Source organism: Mytilus edulis, unplaced genomic scaffold, assembly GCF_963676685.1.
Source record: "Mytilus edulis unplaced genomic scaffold, xbMytEdul2.2 SCAFFOLD_1623, whole genome shotgun sequence".
Lineage (NCBI taxonomy): Eukaryota > Metazoa > Mollusca > Bivalvia > Mytilida > Mytilidae > Mytilus > Mytilus edulis.
The window spans coordinates 1-22,812 of NW_027266934.1; the positions used below are offsets into that span (position 1 = coordinate 1).

Below are 22,812 nucleotides of genomic sequence, written 5' to 3' on the forward strand. Positions count from 1 at the left end.
ATGGCTTCAGTATAGAATTAATCAGGGTTTCCGCTGGCGGTCGCCATTTTCGCAATTTGCGAAAAAATAATAAATGTGGCGATTCAATTAATCATAAAATTCTGGCAACAAATACGTTTTTAAACAAAATCATTGAAAATGGGATAGTGCAAAACCCATACTGTACTTTTTGTAAGACTGAACTTGAATCAATTGAACATATACTGTGGGACTGTAATTATGTACAACAATTTATTGAGCAAACTGAAATGTGGTTTCTCCAGAATGGTATTAGTATACCATTTACACATGATATTTTTTTGTTTGGAAATTTATCACGAATGTACAAGGTGACCCTCAAAACAATATTTTTCTCTGGATTAAACATATATAATATAATACACGATATAATTTTAAAGGAGAATTAAGTTTAAACAGCATTGATTGAAAAAATAAAGCATCATTATATTTTGGAGAAGAAGATATCAATTAAAAATAAATGTTTTGACAAGTTTAACCAAGCTTGGTGCATTTACCAAAAGGCTTTACAGGCATAATTTAGTGGATTAGCAACTACAAAATTAGCAGACATCAAACTAAATTATTTGTATCTTTTTTTCTTTTTTTTTTTTTTTTTCTTTTTCTTAATCATCTTTTAATTTTTTTTATTTATTAATTCTCTATACTTTTTTTTGTATGTCCTTTTTAATAAGACACAATTATAAAATCCCAACAAAATGTTGTTTTCCAGTTCTATACATTTTCTGATAGATTGTATTATATTACATTCATATATGAACTAACTGTTTGATAAATGTACTGTCATGACTGTTGTATATTATATATGTTGGATAAAAAAAAATAAATAGCTTATATCTATGTACAGATCTTGTGTCCAAACTTCACTACCAAGTATATGACAACACTTTGTTCTACTTTTTTTCTGATATATTTACGTCCACCAATGAAATTTCTGCCTCAAAATTTGTGAATAACTACTGCAATACTCATGTTTCTCCAAAAGATCTTCAAAACAGAAAGAAGAAAAAAACGTTTTCATATCTTGTAAAAAAAATTAAATACTATGAATGTGAATCAACATGTATCTGTTACAAAACTATAAGCAGGTTGTGTAAAATCTATATATATAATTAACCTTACTTGTTCAATTTCTTCCCTTTGCTTTTTTTCTTTTCCTTGTCTGGCATAAAATAATCCAATTTCTTTTCCTCTCAGTCCTGGTGGCCTGCCACCACGACCTCTACCTCGACCTCTAAAATCTCTTCTATCATGATTTCCGTCATCATACTGTCTGTGACCTTGTCTTCCATCATCATACTGCCTGTGACCTTGTCTTTCATCATCATATTGCCTTTGACCTTGTCTTCTTTGGCGATGACCTCGCCAGTTGTTATGTCCACCTTCTTCTTCATCTAAAATATATAAATCATCAATATTAGAGGGGGTAGGAGAGGTCCTGATCCCGAAATCCCGGGTTTAAGGTAGATCATGGTAATACCGCCATCTTGGATTGTACAATCACAGTACAAAATCGGTCTAGTTATTTGCCCAAATCAGCGAATTTGGAAACAGATTTGCAATTTTATGGTTAGACTGTTTATTTATATAAAGAAAACTTGTTAATTCATTATTATTCATAATATTTTAACAAATATCAACCTTTTGTGGTTTTTAAAATCATTCTTTCAATGAGCCATTTAAGGGGAGATTCCTCTTTTAGTACAAATTTATACTGGGCTAATAGGGAAATTTTTATTTTACTTGTGGCAAGAAAACAAGTTTGGTGACACCATGTTTTCTTTTTATTTTCTTAAAACATATTATAAAACCTATCTCTCAAAATTTATTTCAAAATTCTATCTGATAGAATTTTTTTTATGCACTCTTATTTGTTTTTTTGTGAACAAACTAACCAAATTTAGGCAATTTTCAACGACTCGTAGCTTGAAAAATAGCACGGTGACCCGTACTTTTTATTATATTTCTGAAAAAGCATAGTAAAATCTCATTTTGGCAAATTATAAGAAAATTCTGTCTCAAAAAACATTTACTTATGATCTACCTTCAAAACACAAAATCCCAAGGTCCCGAATTTAAATAAATTTAAATCCAGATTTCCCAAGATTCGAAAAAAGAATTCCCCAGATCCGAAAGGGTCAATCCCGAAATCCCAGCTTAAAAACAAGTCTGAAGTCCCGATAAAGGTCCTATCCTCCCTCATATTAGGAATGACAACTTTTGTTTGAACAATCTCTGAAGGTCACACTGCAGGACACAACAAATTTGATTGTCATTTGTTTATGTGTTACATATATTTGTTTTTCGTTCATTTTTTTACATAAATAAGGCCGTTAGTTTTTTTCATTGAATTATTTTACATTGTCATGTCGGGGCCTGTTATAGCTGACTATGTGGTATGGGCTTTGCTCAGTGTTGAAGGCTGTATAGTGACCTATAGTTGTTAATTTCTTTGTTAGTGATCATTGTTTTGTCTCTTGTGGAGAGTTGTCTCATTGGCAAACATACCACATCTTCTTTTTTATATTTATAATTTGATCATAAGAAAGTCATAAATTGATCCTTAGAAGGTCATACCTTGATCGTGATTACCGGGTCTGTCCCTTATGTATCCTCTTCTTCCCCCACCTCTACCTCTATAATTCATTCCTGAAAAAGAATTAGACATACATCATGTATAATGTGTTTATTAAGTAGCCAACACATTAGGCAACAAAGGTTACCACATTTTTTAAAAATAATTTAACATGTTTACCTTTTATATATATATATAGCCAGGGGCGGATCCAGGATTTTGGAAAGGGGGGAATAGTATGGAAACTTTGCCCAGCGTATGTACGTAGCGAGGTGAAGTTTTTTTGGACCTTTCTTTGGTTAAAAACATAAAATAAAATAAGTGTAAATGATGCACTTTTGTTTATGGTTCCTGATGTGGGGCATATATATTTTATAGTTAAATTGTAAGTGTTTGACATTTTGATAGCGTATTCTCCCATTAAATGTTGATCATAAAATGATTGGATGGATCCAAAGCAATATATTTGACGTGGGACTTGTAAGTAAAAAATGGACATGGAAAATTCTTGTCTGTTGTATTTTTAGTTAGCGTAACCTCACAGATTTCTTGTTGTAAATAAGATATATGCTGGCTATTATATGAAATTTACAATACGACCGACACGTGCACGAGTTAAGAAAGACAAACAACAATTTTTATCCAAATGTATGGTTGAAATGTTTCACCCAACAGTGGAAGTGACAGGTTCCAAACCAACCAAAAGCTAGGAATTAGTCTGAAATGGCAACGAATTTATGAATGACGATCGACAAATGGAGTCATAAAGGCCACACCTAGCAGGTTGCAGGCAGGCCTTGAAAAAAGTATTTAATATATCAGTTTGGCGAAACAGACATTCCGGTCAGATATGGGATGTACATGTAACCCCCGGGCCCCAAATAAATTACGCTCGTTTTTTATTTATCCTGTTCATTTAATGCTAAATAATGTTTTGGGAATTTTTTGTTTTCTTTAAAGTAAAATTTATCAGTTGGTAGTAAAAGTGAATATACTGTGTATATTGTATAAAACAATGATTTAAGTTGATTCAACTACTATTCTGGACAAAGAAGATAACTCCAATTGAAAATTTCTTGCTATTGCACAATATTGTGCAATTAAATATTTCTTGCTATTGCGCAATTCTGTGCAATTGAAAATACTTGCTTTTGTACAATACTGTGCAATTGAAGATTTCTTGCTATTGCGCAATACTGTGCAATGGAAATTTTTTGCTATTGCACATTACTGTGCAATTGAAGATTACTTGTTATAGCTGAATACTGCATGTGCAATGGAAAATTTCTTGCTATTGCACAATACTTAATAGAATAATTTTGGATCCTGATTTGGACCAACTTGAAAACTGGGCCCATAATCAAAAATCTAAGTACATGTTTAGATTCAACATATCTGACATGAAAGAAGCCCAAGAATTCAATTTTTGTTAAAATCAAACTTAATTCAATTTTGGACCCTTTGGACTTTAAAGTAGACCAATTTGAAAACGGGACCAAAAATTAGAATCTACATACACATTTAGATTTGGCATATCAAAGAACCCCAATTATTCATTTTTTGATGAAATCAAACAAACTTTAATTTTGGACCCGATTTGGACCAACTTGAAAACTGGGCCAATAATCAAACAATCTAAGTACATTTTTAAATTCAGCATATCAAAGAACCCCAAGTAATCAATTTTTGTTAAAATCAAACTAAGTTTAATTTTGGACCCTTTGGACCTTAATGTAGACCAATTTGAAAACGGGACCAAAAATTAAGAATCTACATACACAGTTAGATTCGCATATCAAAGAACCCCAAGCATACAATTGTTGATGAAATCAAACAAAGTTAATTTTGGACCCTTTGGGCCCCTTATTCCTAAACTGTCGGGACCAAAACTCCCAAAATCAATCCCAACCTTCCTTTTATGGTTATAAACCAATTCATTGATTTCTATTTACTTATACTCAAGTTATGTGCGAAAACCCAAGAAAAATGCTTATTTGGGCCCCTCTTGGCCCCTAATTCCTAAACTGTTCGGACCTCAACTCCCAAAATGAATCCCAATCTTCCTTTTGTGGTTATAGACCTTGTGTTTAAATTTCATTGATTTCTATTAACTTATACTAAAGTTATTGTGGGAAAACAAGAATAATGCTTATTTGGGTCCTTTTTTGGCCCCTTATTCCTAAACTGTTGGAACCAAAACTTCCTAAATCAATCCCAACCTTCCTTTTGTGGTCATAAATCTTGTGTCAAAACTTCATAGATTTCTATTCACTTAATTAAACTAAAGTTATAGTGCGAAAACCGAGATAATGCTTATTTGGGCCCTTTTTGGCCCCTAATTCCTAAACTGTTGGGACCAAAACTCCCAAAATCAATCCCAACCTTCCTTTTGTGGTCATAAACCTTGTGTTAAACTTTCATAGATTTCTATTCACTTTTACTAAAGTTAGAGTGCGAAAACTAAAAGTATTCGGACGAAGACGCCAACATGATACCTGAATATACGACCACCAAATTTTCAATTTTTGCGGTCGTATATAAGATTATTGCTTTCAATCCAGATACGGCCAGCATTTTTGTTTCAGCAAAAATCATGCTCAGAACTTTTTATTTCAAATATCTCAGACCATTGCACTCTGACTGCCTCCTCAAACCAAATGGTCTATACCTTAAACTTTACATCTATCTAGAGCTTACTGACTTTGGAACATTATTCAGCTATTTTATTAATAGGCTCGGGTGTGCATTAAACATGCTTTCGTATGTAAATAATATTGCTGTATACTTTTTTTTCCTGTCAGAGAGTGACATATATTTCTGTATATAGAGTATTACTTTCTGTTTGGTGGAATTGTCGAAAAAGAAGTCAAATATGTTCTTGCTCAATCTTTTGTCGCTTGAAGGTGTTACATGTATGCTTGTCATCCTCAGCCTATGCAATGTGTTACTTGCGAATTTCACAATGACTGAGTGATTTTTTTTTCGAAGATAAGATAAGATAAGATAAGATAAGAAAACTTTATTTGATTCGCATGAGTACAAATAAGCAACACAAGCTCTAAGGAGCTTTTGACCGAATATAAAAACATATAAATAACATAAAAACAGTGCATTTTGAAAGCACTGGTCAGCTTCACCCTAGCGAATCACATGACTGACTTTGACATTATCAAAAATATATTACATAAATACAAGCGAAAAATATCTTTATATAAGTAAAGAATTGTTGCATGAAAATTAAATACACGGAAATGGATAAGTTCCACGAAGTCTAGTCTGATTACCAGTCATTTTACACCAAAAAAAAGTGCAAGCAAAGGAGGGGCGTACGCCCTCTACCCGCCCCTCAGGATCCGCCACTGTAAGCTACAGTTTGAAGATGATGCACTAAGCAATGAAGGATTATAATTTGCTTTAAGCTTCTGTTTGAAAATCATATCATCCTGTTTTACACACATGCCTTTTAATACAGAGTGAAATACTAGGTCACTAATACAAGTATTCTCTGTGAAATCCCATACTAACACAGTAAAGTATAGTATAAATCAGCAGACAAACTATGGGTATAAATTTGGCACTGCTAAAAGTATTCTGTAAAAATGGTCACACCACAACCATTATATATATATATTAATAGGCCATTAAATGTTTGTAGACTGGTACATCTGTCTGTATGTACTCACTATGTATTATGTTGTTCTTTACGCATAGATTTGAAAATATTTCAGCATGTTCAACCATAGTTGTCTGCTTTTGATCTGAAGAATAGTCTCCCCTGGTACAACTCTTCAAACGGAAGTTTCTAATTTTCTTTATTTTACACACTTCCGGTTTGGAAAAACGTTTTTGATTATTTATTTCGACTTGAATTTTAAAACGCTCAGATTTTCAAGTTTAAATTCAAATCTTTATCAGGTAAAATGTTATTCTTTTAAAAAGATATCGCAAAACCTATAATGTTAAGTCTTTCTTCTGAATCTTCTTCATGATCATGTTTCTTGTTCAACTGTTCCAAATTATTTCAAAATGAAAACAAAAAATGTTACAGTAACACGTTAAAAGGTTCAGAAGAAATTGATAAATAATGCTGTGTTTACACCAAATAAGTTACTTTGATTATCTTACATAACCCTTTGACATTGTCATAATGTCATTTAGGGAGGGGGGATAGGACTTTATCGGGACTCCGGATCGGGTGTTTTTGAGCTCAGATTTCGGGATTGACCCTTTCGGGATCCGGGAATTCTTTTTTTCGAATTTCAGGAACTCGGGATTTTGTGTTTTTAAGCCCGGGATTTCGGGATCAGCAGTTGTCAAGCTGAACTTGCTAAATCTACAGGCCCGCAGCTCAATTTTTAATTTTTTTTAGTTAGATTTTGTTGGGCTGTATGTCTAATTTTACAGGCCCAAGAGCAATTTTACCTGCCTGGGCTGCCACTCGGCATGAAGACTGGGATCAGGACCCCTCCTACCCCCTCTCTTTAGGGGCCTCGCTGGCAGAGTGCTCTAACTTTCTAAGTAATGTAATCACTAGCCTGTCAACACTGGGGTTGTGAGTTTGAACCACGCTTGTGTGTTTGCACTGGACTCCAATCTTGATTGACTAGGATAGTCAGTTTTCCTATCGAAGGTCAGTGATTTTCTCTGGGCACACTGGCTTCCTCCACCAATAAATCTGTCTGCCACTAAATAGCCTAAACATGCTAAATGCAGTGCTTAAAAGTGACGTTCAAACATCAAATCATAATGTTTTTTACAATGTCAGAAAGTGAATATAACTTTTTTTAAATATATCAAGACACAATTTTTTTACTGTACATGTACATAGTGTTAAAGGTACCTGCAGGATGTTTGGTTGTGATGTGGCACTCTGCTGTGCCTTTCTTTACGGCAAATTGCCCTTCTTCTTTATGAAATAGTTGGCTCCATGCCACTTTTCAATGTATTTAACCCTCTTGCTGCAGGAGGGACACATGTGGTGTGACGTCATATATCGAATGACATTATTGTTGGACATCTGATGTCACAGACGTCAAGCTTTCAATTTTTCTGGCACAGGAAATGCATCCTTGAAAAAAAACTGGCAGCCAGAAGGTTAAGAACACCCCACCGTTTTTTTTTTTTATCTCCGTTCTGTGATTCACATTTTCAGCAAGAACATTTTGAGTTATTTCCCTTGGAACAAAATTCAAAATTTTAAGGACCGACATCTATTGAATTTTATAATTTTTTAACAGTTTGAAGCAGCAGAGTACAAATATGATTCATGATTGAATTTATAGAGACAACATAGATTTGTACCTCTAGAAATTTAAAATGTTGTCAAATTAAAAGGGAACCAGGCGCTTGTTTGATATATAATTTTATGATAACATTACCACTGATAATTTACAGTAAACAATCCAATGTTTGTTTATATTTCCTATTTATACTATTCTGAGAGCGAGACGTTGGGTTGGTGTGAATATACGACTATTTTATTCTGTTGTTACCTTAACCTCTTGATTCCTGAGGGATACATGTGTGAACACCAACTGTGCCGGAGGGACACAAATGTCCATGTTTTAATTTAAGGCAATTAAAATTAATTGATAGATTTTCATCCCCGCCCACCCCTCTGAAATCTTCCCGGCCCGATTTTTTTTATTTTTGAAAAAATTACGATTTCCGGATTTTGTTCATTCCGTTACCGGTAACCATCAATAATTTCGTTTCAATCAAACTTCCTGTTTCACAATTTCGGTTTTCGTATTTCTTAGAGTATTCTTACTAAATTATTAAGTCGATATATTCTGCTGATCTATGATGACAACATCATTTACCGAGAATAGAGATTGATTACGAGAAAGGCATGAAATATTCGGGTTACGAGTAATACCCTGTGTCCAAGAACGCAAATCGCCGTATGTCACAAATGTTTGTGATTTAAATTATAGAACACCTTGGATTTTATTATATTTATACAATAACTTTGTGTCAAGAAATTTGGACTGTGAATGAAACCCAACAAGCTTAAGAATCGTGGAACACATTGGTACAAAAAATCATGACTGGAATAAAGGAATTAACACAAACATGAACTTGTTAGATTGGTGACCGTATATTGAGTTCAGAAAGTCGACAAACATACGCATTTTTAACCGGATTTTGTGACAAAAATGTCGGTTATTGATTTGGGATGTACGGCGGGCAGGCGGGCGGCCGCGGTTGGGCGGCGCGGGGCGTGCGGGCGTGCGGGCAACAATCAAATGTTGTCCGTTGCATTAATTCAATGAACCGTTCAACCAAAGCTTTTAAAATTTTAATATGTTATTCCTGACAACTATACGAAGGTCAAGTTCAATAATGGCGATTTTGAATTTTACCGTTCAGGAGTTATGGTTCTTGAAAGATGTAAATGGAGTTGTCCGTGCATTTACGCATGAACTGTTCTACCAAAGCTTCCAAATTTTAATATGTTGTTACTAATGAAAGAATGGAGGTCAAGTTCAATAATGATGAATTTGACTTTTACCGTTCAGGAGTTATGTTCTTGAAGATTGAAAAATGGAGTTTCCAGTCGTGTCCGTGCATTTATGCATTTACTGTTCTACCAAAGCTTCCGAAATTTTAATATGCTGTTACTGATGACAAAATGGAGGTCAAGTTCAATAATGACGATTTTGACTTTTACCGTTCAGGAGTTATGGTTCTTGAAAGATTGAAAAATGGTTTTTCCCGTCGTGTCCGTGCATTTTCTCATGAACCATTCAACCAAAGCTTTGAAATTTTAATATGTTGTTACTGATGACAAAATAGAGGTCAAGTTCAATAATGACGATTTTGACTTTTACCGTTCAGGGAGTTATGGTTCTTGAAAGATCGTAAAATGGCGTTTCCATTCAGGTTGTTGCATTTACTCATGAACCATTCAATCTAAGCTTTTCAAATTTTAATATGTTGATACTGATGACAAATGGAGGTCAAATTTGATATTGACGATTTTCACTTTCACCATTCATCAGTAATGGTTCTTGTGATATTGCCAGGACACAAATAAATGTTAATAAATCTGGTTGCTGTCGTTGTGACAGCCTCTTGTTAATTTATCAATTTATTGCAAGCGGTTAGCCTTAGATTTAGATTTAGCCATGCCTTCCGATTTTTGTAGACAAACAGCAAACATCATCTGTCCCAATACCCACAATAGTCATTAAACAACTTTGTGTTCTGCATTGTAATTATATTCGCATCTTGCATATTTAAAAGGACCAGTCTTATTTTTCAACACTGTTTGAGTTTTCATTTTATTCTGTACTTATAATACTTTTGTTGCATACCAATGCATTTGCTTCATTTTATTAGGACAACAAACGATTGCTTAGAAAGCAAAATATAGTTGGTGTAGGTAGTCCAACTGAAGAGAGCATTTCTCCATGTTTCTGCTGTTTACTATAAAATAGGTTTCTAAAGCCGCAATTACATGTAGAACAGTGGTGGCCAATCAGAGATATGTATTTAAAGTATTTTGATGTTGGATGTGTTCGGATTGATAGTTTAGTGTTAGATGCATGATATTTTTTATTAGTTGTTAGTGGCTTTGAACTAGCTGTAAGATAACTGCGAGTACTCTCAGATCTGTTCCTAGTGTCTTTTTGTTATCGGGATCATAAATGAGACCGTTAGTTTTCTCTTTTGAATTGTTTTACATTGTCATATCGGGGCCTTTTAAAGCTGAGTATGCGGTATGGGCTTTGCTCATTGTTGAAGGCCGTACAGTGACCTATAGTTGTTAATGTATGTGTCATTATTTGGTTTCTTGTGGACAGTTGTCTCATTGGCAATCATACCACATCTTCTTTTTTATATTAAGCATTTGAAAAATCATACAAAATACCTTATAAAATTGAGAATGGAAATGGGGAATGTGTCAAAGAGACAACAACCCGACCAAATAAAAAACAACCGCAGAGGGTCACCAACAAGTCTCCAATGCAGTGAGAAACTCCCGCACCTGGAGGTGTCCCCCAGCTGGCCCCCAAACAAACATATACTAGTCTAGTGATAATGAACGCCATACTAATTTCCAAATTGTACACAAGAAACTAAAATAAAAATAATACAAGACTAACAAAGGCCAGAGGCTCCTGACTTGGGACAGGCGCAAAAATGCGGCGGGGTTAACCATGTTTGTGAGATCTCAATATACCTCTTACCAATGTAGAAAAGTAAATGCATGTATTTACATGATATAAGCTTATTATTACACTTGCATATATGAATAACAAGTGACAAGAAGGTTTCATATGAAATAAAATTTAAAAATAAAATCCTCCCACCCGCCCCATTTTAAAAAAAAATTTGGATGAAAATCTACTAATTAATTTTAGTTGGCCTAAGCAAGCTTCTCCTCTTGCTGTATCTTTTTCAAATAAAAGACAAAAGATTTTAAACAGGTTTATATTTTCTTCAATGGAACCCAAATGTAACTGTCATTTTGGCGTGAGGTCATATATCGGATGTCTGACGTCACAGACGTTGAGCGGTCATATTTTTTGGCACATGAAATGCAACCTTGAAAAACAACTGTTAGCCAGATTGAGGGTTCATAATAATATTGCTGAATTAGTTTTGAATAGTTCAAAATATCGACAACGTTTCATTAAATAAAAAAAACACAGATAGAAAAAAAGATGAAATGCAGAATCTTTGAACATATCCTAAAACTATTTGTACAGTTATGACCTAAGGTAGCTTTGATTGGTATAAACATGCAAGATCCAAAAGGCATTGATATTACAATTACATGTACATGTACATTTTACGTTGAAAAAATAATATAAAAAATAGCCTTTTTATTTTTCAGTAAGTCAAAATGACAGATGCTAGTGGAAGTAGTCCTTATGAACAAGGGGAACTTGAGTCAACACCTGAGGGAGGTCAGGCTATGGAAGAGGATGAAGACAGTGTCAGTGAATTATCATTGTCTGTTCACTCTAAAGAGGCTCTAGACGAGGAGGAAAATGATCATCATGATCATGAGGAACAAAAGAAAGAAGATTCTGGCAGGTACATGAGAAAATTATGTACTGTTACTGTTAGTGATACAGTGAACAAAAAATGGTGAATGAATCCACAATGTAAACATGTAAACTGTGGGTTCATTATACTAACAGAATTTTGTTTATTATGGACTGAGGCCAAATAAAAATATATGTGTGGTTCCAGTAACCCTACCATGCCTACTGTCCCTACTTTTTTGGCATAAAAATAGCTTACCCTAAAGATTTTATTGTCATTTTTCATTAAGCACTGTTAAAGTCAGAATGTTGCTCCCATAGACACAGGGTAAAAAAAAAACCATAAAATAAAAAAAAATCCCTACCTACCTACCCTAGCTTTTTTTTCAGATGTAACTGGAACCACACATACTTTTTTATTTTGCCTAACAGAATTGTTTTAATCATGGACTGACGGAAAACACATTTTTGTGGATAATTGACTGCTGTGGTTTTGACAATGTCTGTATACATGTATACAAGCTTATAAAAAATGTATACATTGTTGAACAATTTCAATCTTGTTGATACATTTGTACTTTAAATTATTTATTCTGATACTTTTTACCATGTTTTCCTACTAGATGTTAAAATATATGAATAAGTTAACATGCAACATGTGCAATAGCAACAACATAACATATGACATAATGACATTGCTTATGCATACACACAAATGTAGTACATGTAGCATGTGTAGTATGTGATCAAGCTGATTGACTAACTTAAACATCGTTAAAGTGACTGTGTTAACTATAATTTTAAATAAGCCTTGCTGCTTTCACTGCTACATAAGTTATGTAAGTATACATCAATAATTGCCAATGTCTGTCTTAATTTTTGAGTTGGGTCATTGAGGTGTATGTACATTAGGAGTGTTTTAAATAATCTGTGTTAACTATAATTTTAAATAAGCCTTGCTGCTTTCACTGCTACATAAGTTATGTAAGTATACATCAATAATTGCCAATGACTGTCTTAATTTTTGAGTTGGGTCACTGAGGTGTATGTACATTAGGAGTGTTTTAAATAATTTTCAGGGAAGACCTTGGCGGCGAAGACAGTGATGCATTAGATATCAAACCACCACAGACACATGCAGGTCGCAAGGAAAAAAGTCATAAACATAAACGTAAAGATGATCACAGGAAAAACAAGAACAAACATGACCCAGATCGTGATCGAGACAGAAGGAGGGTGAAAGAAAAAGAACGTATGTAATAAAAATAGCTTTGCCTTTATAAGTTTGATTGGTTTCTATTTTTCTACCTTCTTCAGTTTTTACATGTTTTATCTTCTGACAATTAAAAGAAAATAAATTGTAATACAAATGTACCTTCATTTTACACAATTTTCAGTCTTACATGACTTAATATGAGGCAGGCATTACCTGTGAAAGGGGACGAAGTCTGTATGAATTTTTTTTTGTAACTTAAATATTTGTTAAAAAAAGAAACGGAAATACAATAATGTTTCTGATGTTGGTTCGGTTATTAGGGATTTTACTTGTGACGTTATTTAAGTTATGACAATATGTTCAATGTAAACAAATAAACACTGCATCAGGTAACGTCAATTCATATCAAAGATAAAGAATTATTAAAAATGAAATATTGGTATTGTGTTCTTCGAGTTCCTATATTTTACTAGACTACTCAAAGTTTCACTACAACGAGACCAGAAGAAGGAAGTAGATTTCTACGTTCTGCGCAAATGCGCAAATTCAAAACACGACAAAAAAAAGTTTGAACCATTTTGAGTTCATTAGTACAATGAAAATTATAATATAATGTTATAATAAAGCTATTATTTGTTGGACATTTAAATTATTAGTATGGAATCCATGACAATTGGTATCTAAAGAAAAATAATTAATCTACAGTACTTAGGTTAACAATGTTAACAGTGGAGATAAAAAAAAAAAAGAAAAGGCTGTGCGATTGCTTATAATTGCTTAAATTCACTTCATTTGAACTTGGATAGTTGACTCATCAGCAATTTTCCCATATCTCCTTATTTGTGCAGAATTAATTTAGATTTGGTTGGTAAAATTAAAATTTTGCTCAGCTGCATGTGTCTGTTCTAAATTTGTGCAATATCATGAATATAGGACCTTACCTCTCAACATTGAACATAAATCTTTAATTTGGGAGAAATGCTTCTTGAAAAATACAACTCAGAAATTGGAAAAATTAAATTTATCTCAGAAAAGTCAGACAAATACAATATAAAAAATAAAGTTTACTCTGGTTTCTTACTGCTACTTTATAGATTCTTCAATATGAGTATGTGCCTTCAAATTAAGACTGAAAACATTCTACTTTCAGGGTCCACAATCTCACTAAAATCCACAGCAGAAAGACCACAATATGCAAGAGACAAACATGTTGTCAGCAAGAGAGACTCCTACCAGGATAAAATCAAGGAAAGAGAAAGAAGATTTAGAGATAAACAGACCTTGCAAAGTGAAGAAGAAAAAAGACTAAGATCTATCAAAGAAAGGTTTGTGAAATAGAAAATAAATAGGACATAGGGTATCCATTTATGACTAAAACAGAACACAAATAGGATATAGGGTATCCATTTATGACTAGAAATCAGTACATGCACATCTAAAAAACATGAAAAACAAAATGAACAGCACTCAGTTTCAAAATAAATAACTTTTCTGAAAACTAGTATGTCATGTATGTATCGATAAGAAATAAATTGAGGAATCAAAAAAGCAAAACAAATATAGGGGTCAATGTGCTTGTTTTCGAGATATAAGCCATTGGAATTTTGGCGGGAAAATGTTCTCTCTTGATTTCTTATTATAGCTTTATCATAGACCAGTTAAAGCTCTCAAATAATATTAAAAAATAAATAAAATTTTATAAAACTATTACAAATGACTTATAATTATACATGTAAAAGATTTATCAAAAGAAAAATGGGGGTTCATGGGGATTTTTTTTTAAGGCATTCAAATGGATAAAACCAGAGAATTTCGAAAATCTGTCAAAAATTCCAAAACATGACAAGCAGACATCCTTAATTGCTGTTCTTCATCTCAATAGTCACAGTGAGAACTTCATTGCAGAGCAAAAAACTCTCACCTCACAAGTTTAGGATGGTGATTTGAGCCAAATTCTTTGCAAACTGACTGTTTGTCCTAGTTTTGTTTTATCCAAAGGGTTTTAAAACCAAAGCTTTTCCATAAAAGATGCTAGCAAATTAACGACCAATTGGCACACAGTTATCCAGTGATTTGGAAAGTTAGAATGCCTGCTAACAATGATAATGTTAAATAATAGAGAGAAAAAAAGAAGCATAAGTCACCAAAAGAATAAAAAAACCCTACTGTAACCTGAAGAAAATCAACAATACCATTTAAACAATGAAAAATTATAACTTGTGGGGGAAAATGTTGTTTACTTGAAAATACACATTATGATAGATATCATTTTTGGTTTGTTTGAGTTCTTGATTTGATTTCAAAATATTGTAATTTTCAGAGAGAGATTAGAACTAAAAGAAAGGGAACGAGAAAGAGACAAACGACTGAGAGAAGATAGAGAGAGGAAAGAAATGGAAAGAAGAAAGAAAAGAGAAGAAGAAAAATACAGAGAGGCACAGGCTAGATTAGAAGGTATTATGTTTAATTTGGTGCTATTCGTTTTAGATATAAAATATGTGTGTATTTTTGTGTTTATCTAAGAAACATCATTATTATTTATATAACTAATCATCAAGATTATGAATGACTTATAATTTTGTTTGTAATTAAAATGTACTTCTGTTTTAATTAATTTACATATAGAATTAAGTACATCCCCACACTAGCAGAACTAGTAGTGTGGATGATATAACATAATTACAATTACAATGTTAAACCATTTGTCCAACAAAAGTCATTGTCTCATTTTTCAGAGAAACAACTTTACAGAATTTTAACTTCATTTTTGTCAGCAGCTTGACAGTATGAGTTCTAACTTGTGACAAATTAATGGAATTGTCAGATATCTAATTCCTTTTATCCCTTACTTTGAAATTAAGAGTGGCCATATGCTGAGCCCTACAACACTTGAATTCTTGTTTTTACTTAGGCAAATGGCAAATGGAGCATTTAATGTTACCTCTGTGTGTCTGTTTTTCCGTCCTACTGTACATTTGTCCATCAGTCCCATTGATTTTAAGGTAAAGATAAAAACCCTATTTTAGGTATAAGAACTGACTTGATATCTAAATCTTCCAAGGCTTATCATTACCTGTTGGATACACAAAATACAGTGCATTGATCATAACATTCTATACATCCTATCCATGAAAATTTACCTCATTGTTTACAGAGATTTATCAATGTAAATATATACTCAGATATTTAAGTCACAAACCAATGTTACACCTGTCAAGAAAATTACATAACTTTTGCAAGGTGCAGGAATCTTAGATCTTTCTAAAAGTATAAATGATATCTTTGTTATAGTCATCTTTAAAAATTGGAGTTATCTTCCATTGTCCAGAATTGTAGTTGAATGCTTTTATTAACAATGCAATATTTAATTTTGCTTCCCACCGATGAATTAACTCAATCTTTCGAATACCCCTTCAGTGTTTACAAGCACTTTGATTACTTTTATGTGCACATAGTAGGCACTGGGAGGATTAAGGTGGTACCTAACACTACAGGGAGATAACTCTGTAAAGTCAGCTAAACGTTTTAATTACATTGTGTTGTAAAAGGAATATTAAGCTTCTCAATGATCAAAATTGGTGTTTTTCAAATTGCTAACTAACCAGTGTAATTTTTCTGACAAAACGGTTGGTCCAAAATTTTTAAAACTTTTATATTTTTGTTAAAGTGTCAAAGTAAATACTTTGACAAAATTTTATGAAAATTAAAAGAGCCAAATTAATTTTAGTGAAAGTGTTAGGTACCACCTTAAGTGTTACCTCTGTCTGTCTGTTTTTCTGTATACAATTTGTCCATTTTTGTTTGTTTGGAGCTTCATCAGTGGCATTCATGTTTTCAGACACATCGTTTTTTTATTTACTTAAATATTTTCTCTATTGTAGCATATCGTTCAGATAAAGACAGAAGTGAAAGAAAATCAGACAAATTATCAAGTCAACATAGAAGTAGAAGTAGAGACCCAAATCGGAGAGATGATAGAGGGAGGGAAGAAAGATCTCGTCATAAACATAAGTCACCTCAACTGTCTCAACAGAAAGGTAAATAACAGTTTTGGGTTGAAAAAAAATAATTAACCCTACACACTACAGGGAGATAACTTTGTAAAAATCAGTAAAATGTTTTAATCACATTTTATTGTTAAGAAAATATTAAGCTTCTCAATGATCAAAATTAGGGTTTGTCAAACTAATATATATATTTATATCCAATGAGTTTTTTTCCAATTATTGAGGGTTAGAGTTTATTGAAATTGTTTTTATTTTTTTCAAAATTTGGTGGATATTAAAAGAGCCAAAATAATTTTAATCAATATGTTTTGGACCATCTTAAGGAAATAATTAGTATACAACTTCTACAATAATGGTTAATTGACTAGATTATTTGCATAGTTTACGCTATTACATGTAACAGGGATTGAAAACTAATTATTTAGTCCCTTGAATGTGGTTTCGATAAAATGGCGGTTTCAGTCAGCTTCACATCTTTTTCTACTATAATTTATGGGGTGTTCTTTATTTTGCAGAAAGAAGACAACCAGAGAAGAGAGAAGTCCAAGAAGAAGAATCTCCCAAGAAAGAAACAGATTTATCATCAAAACCTGAGAAGAAAGAGACAACTGAAGAAGAAGTAGAAGAGGAGGAAGAGGCAGAAGGAGGAAGTGAAGAAGAATCAGAAGAAGAAACGGATTCAGACTCAGAGTCTGATTCTGAATCAGGTAAATGTTTCTTTTATAAAAAAAAAATTAGAATAGGAGACAGATACAAACTTCAAATTTTATCTTAACAGATTTTGAAATAAAACATGGACTTTGGATTCATGATTATTAGTTGGATACCAATTTTGATTACTTTTATGGGTATAAGTACCCCTGTGAAACACAAATTTAAATGTTCAATGGAGTAAAAAATATTCTATTTGCATATCTATGCATTCTTCGGCAAAACCATAATTTAAAATATCAACGAAAATAAATGGATCCACAGTATAAAGGAAATTCAGAATAGGAGTCTGATTTAGACTTGAATTCTTACATTTCAGGGAAATGTATATAAATTTGAACCTGAAAGTTGAAAAGTTTTAACACAAAACATTGGCAGTAATTGTGTTGTGATATATCACTAGTATCATTCCTTATCAAATCAATTATTGTATGCCATATAAGAATATAACTGCACGAGGAAGATGTTATTTTCTTAAGAGGTCTCATAAACTATTATTTGATTTAAATATATATTATATATCATAGGAAAATAATTTAATCAGGGATCTCCATGGCCTGTTTAACGATGGCACCATTGTTCAAATGTCTTGCGCCATCGTCAAATGACCTGCGCCATCGTTAAATTGTCTTCCGCCATTGTTCAAAACTATTATCGTTTTTATAGCCTGACACCATTTTTTTAGCAATTATAATCAAATGCATGTAATTGCATAACCCTCAGGCCTTTTTTATATTATAATCCAATACAGTTCTAACGCCTGGGGGATATCCGGATTAAGATTGCTAATCACTTGTACCTGAGCTTGTACAGGTAGATCAACAAACCAGACAGGAGAATACTCTATGAAGATAGACGATTCATTTGTCGAATTATTCAACTAAGTTTCCGCAAATGCTATGATAATTTAGATTAAATAAATAAATTAATAATCCAGTTACAAAGAAAACAGTTTAAGAAGTCCAACACGTGCTTTTATTTTGACTTATGCAATCAGCATCCCCCTTTTTTGAGAAGTACAAAATAAGACGTAAAACAGTAATTATTATTTCATCGCAAATAACTCGAGTACTGCTGTATTGGAAAGATAATATAGAATAACTTTAAAAGTTAAAAAGTAAAAACTTTTATTTCCTGTAAAGAAATATCGTATCGTTATTCCAAATTCATTTCGTAGTTTACAATCAAATTGATACATCCGCGTTTCCGGTTTCTATTCAGACTCGAAAGATGCATGTTGCATAGCATCAAATTGCTAGATAAAGTCATTAAAACCTTTTCATTTGTCAACGTTTGCTTTACAAATCTCTTCAACCTTTTACATAACCCGTACGAATCATTTTGTTGTTGCTGCAAATCAGCCATACCAGTAATGGGTTCATGACTTCTGAATTTGACAAGTGTGCGTGAAAAATAAGCTCTACATGATTTTTAACCCCAAAACAATTACAAGAAATAGCAAGAAAACTACATGGGCACCTTCATGACAGCTTTTGGTCATTCTCGACTAAAGGGGGGGGGGGGGGGGGGGGGGGCATGAAGGCTTGGCCTTTGAAGGTTACAAACGGCAGTTATTGAAAATATTTATACTTCTTTTTACAATGAAAATTCAAATAAATATAATTTAAATAAGCAATGAATTAGCATGTTCACCAATCCTTATGTGGAGGGATGTTATCCTTTTGATCGTGCTACACTGTACGGCGTACACATGGTTTGTGATGGTGAAAGTTCCTCCATCGTTCAATTTTCATCCATGGAGATCCCTGCTAATGTTTCTTATTTTTATTATTTATTAATTTTTACATTATATATATGATGTCAACTACTGTTTTCGAATAATGAATTGTGAAAGGAACAGGGGCAATAATGCCCCTATTTGGCCTTAAAATTGCTGCAAATTTAAAAGTTATCATACGTATTCTTCAATTACTGAAAACTTGACTTAGATACAAGGTTTTCAGAAAAACAAATGTGACATTGTACAAGTTACCATGGCAACAAATCATGACTAAATTTGCATATTTTGTTAAATTATGTCATTTTCCTTGTTTTTCATCAAACTTTTAGTATGTTTTTGATTGAAAACGTATGTGAGCACCCAAGAAACAAGATTATGTCAATAGTTATAATAAAGCTTCTGTTAAATTATTTTGTTGTTTCTTGGCTGCGTACGATGTTTCCACAACGGAAATAAAGATAGAAAACTGCATAAATTCTGTATTTTTCATCGTTTTTGTGAAAAAAGTACACATTATGATGTAATTGTGACGTCATCAGATAAAAATCTTGCTGTTTTTCATTTATATTTCTTGACCCTATATATATTTCTTAACGCTATGTGCCAATTTGAAATAGTTATCAAACATTTTATTTTCTTGGGCCAAAACCAGGCCTTAATGCCCTACTCCTTTTTTAAAGTATTAAAAACGTTTGTGACACGTACATGAAGAATGTGAAGAACAAACATTGATTAAAAAGGTGGGCTGGGCAAAGGCTAAAATTGTATTTTTATTTGGTATAAGTTGAAAAATAGAACATAATGTGATGGTTCATATTGTAGCTTTAATATATAATATCTGTATTTTTATTAATTAAGCACCTTCTGTAAATATTCTGTGTCATATTGAATTTTTGATAATGGATGAATTATGATAACTTCATAATTTATTTATATGTTTACAGAAAGTGACAGTGATAGTGAAAGTGAAAGTGAGGCTAGCAAACAAAGTGAGAAGGAAGAAGAAGAAGAAGTTCCACATTTAGGTTGGCATATAATATCAACAAGTTATATAACATTGTCAATAAAATCATTATCATATTAAATAAAAAAATTCAATGTATGAAATTCATTAAAATGATTTTTTATCATGTTTATTGTCTTAGTCCTTTACAATTTAGGAACAGATACTAAATTAAGTATGGGAACTTTAACATTTGAATTAGGTGAGGTCTTTTATTATATTCATGTATAATTTAATGTACAATTTATTTCTAAAAGTGTAAGTAGAATTTCATATCCAGAAAATTGATTTGCTGATATTCAATAGCAAATTTTTCAAAATTGCATATTTTATCATGTTGAATCACTTTAATAATTGGCAATATCGTTGTTAGTCCAAAGTATTGTGGATTTCAATTGTTCTCTCTAGGTACTCTCTGGCTTCTTCCACCAATTTAAAATGACCCTCATTAAATTGCCAAGAGTGTTGAAAGTGGCATTAAGGATGTACTTAGGCGAGGTTTTGGAATTTGTGTCAAATGTTCGGACTCCATACAATACAATGTAAAATATTTTGCCCCATAACACCCCATTTATTTTTTTATATAAGACTTAATAGCTCATGAAAGGTCATTTACCAAAATTTTAGAAGATTCTTGATTTTCTTTTTTTTGTTTTGAGACCCAAATAACAATGCAAATATAATGTAAAAGTCTGAGTCAACCTTTTCCCGCCATATTTTAAATCTCAAATATCTCGAAAAGGAGGTCCATAACCTATCAATTTTTTTAGCTTATTTTTTTCCTTAACGAATGGTCTGCCGGCTTATAGTATCAATTTTAAATTCTTGATTTATGAATTTTCACCTAACCTCACCTAAGTACATCCTTAAACACCAACAATCATTTATCCGCAGTGTGATTACTGTAAATTCAGAAATTGTTGAAATGTTTTTATTACTGCGAAAAATGAGACAGGGTTATAATCCCAATAATTTAAACTCGCATTATGAAATTTTTTAAATGAATTAAATAAGATCTTTTTCAATATTGCAAAAATTAAAATCACATTTTATGCTTAAATGACAAAATAGCAATAATAAATGCAAACAATAATTTCTTAATTTACGGTTATACTTGAAATTTTTCCTTCAGAAAAAGTGAAATCTAAGTTTGATGACCATTCTGATGTTGAGAGTGAGACCCACTCAGTCCACATGAGTGACCAGGAAGATGACCAGTATTATTTAGAAGCCACTCCCCCTGACTCACCTGTAGAGTTATTGCCTGACCTACCTCCATATTTCCCAGCAATACAAGGATGTAGGAATGTAGAGGAGTTCCAATGTCTTAATAGGATTGAGGAAGGAGCATATGGTGTGGTGTATAGAGCTAAAGATAAAAAGACAGGTAATAAAGGGTACCAGTTGACCTGTTTTAAAGGGGATTTAACAAAGAGATAGGTATTAAAGGATTAGAGTTTGATTAGAAAATAGAATAAAAATGCAAAAGATAAGAAACTGTAAATGACGATCATAATACAATCCCCCATCCCAACTCAATTTGCACCCTTGCACCCCTTTTGTCCGCCTTTTGAAAATTATATGATCTATTCATATGCAGACTCAAAACTGAGATATCGAATGATCCATAAACACATGGAAGGCTGTTAGATTAAAAGAGAAATTATGTTATGTCTAATTATACTAAAGTTATTAGTATGTAATATATTTACAAAGAAAAATAAGTTTAACTCTGTTACAGATGACATTGTTGCTTTGAAGAGATTAAAGATGGAGAAAGAAAAAGAAGGTTTTCCAATCACATCACTGAGAGAAATTAACACACTACTGAAAGCTCAACATGTAAACATCGTAACAGTAAGGGTAGGTAATAGGTAAAACAATTATGGAGGATCAAATTTCAGTGGTCATTCTTTAAACTATATTCAATACAAGTACATGTTGAAGTGAATGTGAACCCTGATTTGTACTCATTTGTAGTTTTCTCTAGTAAGATGGGCACAATTTTTAAGTCTTTAAAATTGAAAAAACTTGATATAATATTTCTACATAGTTTTCTGTCAGCCAATTTTTTATGCCCCACCTACGATAGTAGAGGGGCATTATGTTTTCTGGTCTGTCATCCGTTCGTCTGTCTGTTCGTTCGTCCGTCCGTTCGTCTGTTTGTCCTGCTTCAGGTTAAAGTTTTTGGTCAAGGTAGTTTTTGATGAAGTTGAAGTCCAATCAACTTTAAACTTATTACACATGTTACCCATGATAAGATCTTTCTAATTTTAATGTTTCACAGTCCACTTAACACAGAAAATGATAGTGCAAGTGGGGCATCCGTGTACTATGGACACATTGTTGTTTATGATTTATATTCACGTTATTTTTCTGTTCTTGGAAGTCATTGAAATATAATGAAAATAAGTTGGTGTATTATGCTCTTCAAAGTTTTATGCTGATTGAATCATTCCTTTTTGATTGCTTAGCTTAGTGAGCCAGAAATCTGTGAGACATCTTTTTTTTTTTTTAACTTTAAAAAAAACCTTTATTTAGT

The 22,812-nt window shown here is 32.5% G+C and overlaps 2 protein-coding genes across 2 annotated transcripts; one reads left to right on the top strand and one right to left on the bottom strand.

Annotated features, from left to right (window-relative positions):
• Positions 1–1,140: 1,140 nt before the first annotated feature.
• On the bottom strand, positions 1,141–6,384 carry LOC139504613 (rRNA adenine N-6-methyltransferase-like; the record flags this gene model as incomplete). Its single annotated transcript, XM_071294663.1, has 3 exons — positions 6,277–6,384; positions 2,596–2,667; positions 1,141–1,412 (listed from the first exon to the last, which is right to left on the bottom strand). Coding segments are annotated over exons 1-3 (402 nt in total), but the record flags the coding sequence as incomplete, so codon positions are not given.
• A 21-nt stretch (positions 6,385–6,405) lies between these two features.
• On the top strand, positions 6,406–22,263 carry LOC139504614 (cyclin-dependent kinase 11B-like). The gene is made up of 10 exons (XM_071294664.1): positions 6,406–6,508; positions 11,439–11,641; positions 12,672–12,844; positions 13,959–14,133; positions 15,129–15,262; positions 16,690–16,845; positions 17,331–17,522; positions 20,212–20,292; positions 21,403–21,657; positions 22,012–22,263. Exons 2-10 carry the CDS (start codon positions 11,448–11,450, stop codon positions 22,146–22,148), a joined length of 1,497 nt encoding a protein of 498 aa, XP_071150765.1. The 5' UTR covers positions 6,406–6,508; positions 11,439–11,447; the 3' UTR covers positions 22,149–22,263.
• The last annotated feature ends 549 nt before the right edge of the window (positions 22,264–22,812 follow it).

What these genes read in the sequence shown, in the direction of transcription:
- LOC139504614 (XM_071294664.1), top strand. Translation starts at nt 11,448, where the DNA reads ATGACAGATGCTAGTGGAAGTAGTCCTTATGAACAAGGGGAACTTGAG. An exon ending in CTAAGATCTATCAAAGAAAG is followed by an intron (nt 14,134 to 15,128) that starts GTTTGTGAAATA and finishes TGTAATTTTCAG; the next exon opens with AGAGAGATTAGAACTAAAAG. An exon ending in AGAAGAAGTTCCACATTTAG is followed by an intron (nt 20,293 to 21,402) that starts GTTGGCATATAA and finishes TTTTTCCTTCAG; the next exon opens with AAAAAGTGAAATCTAAGTTT.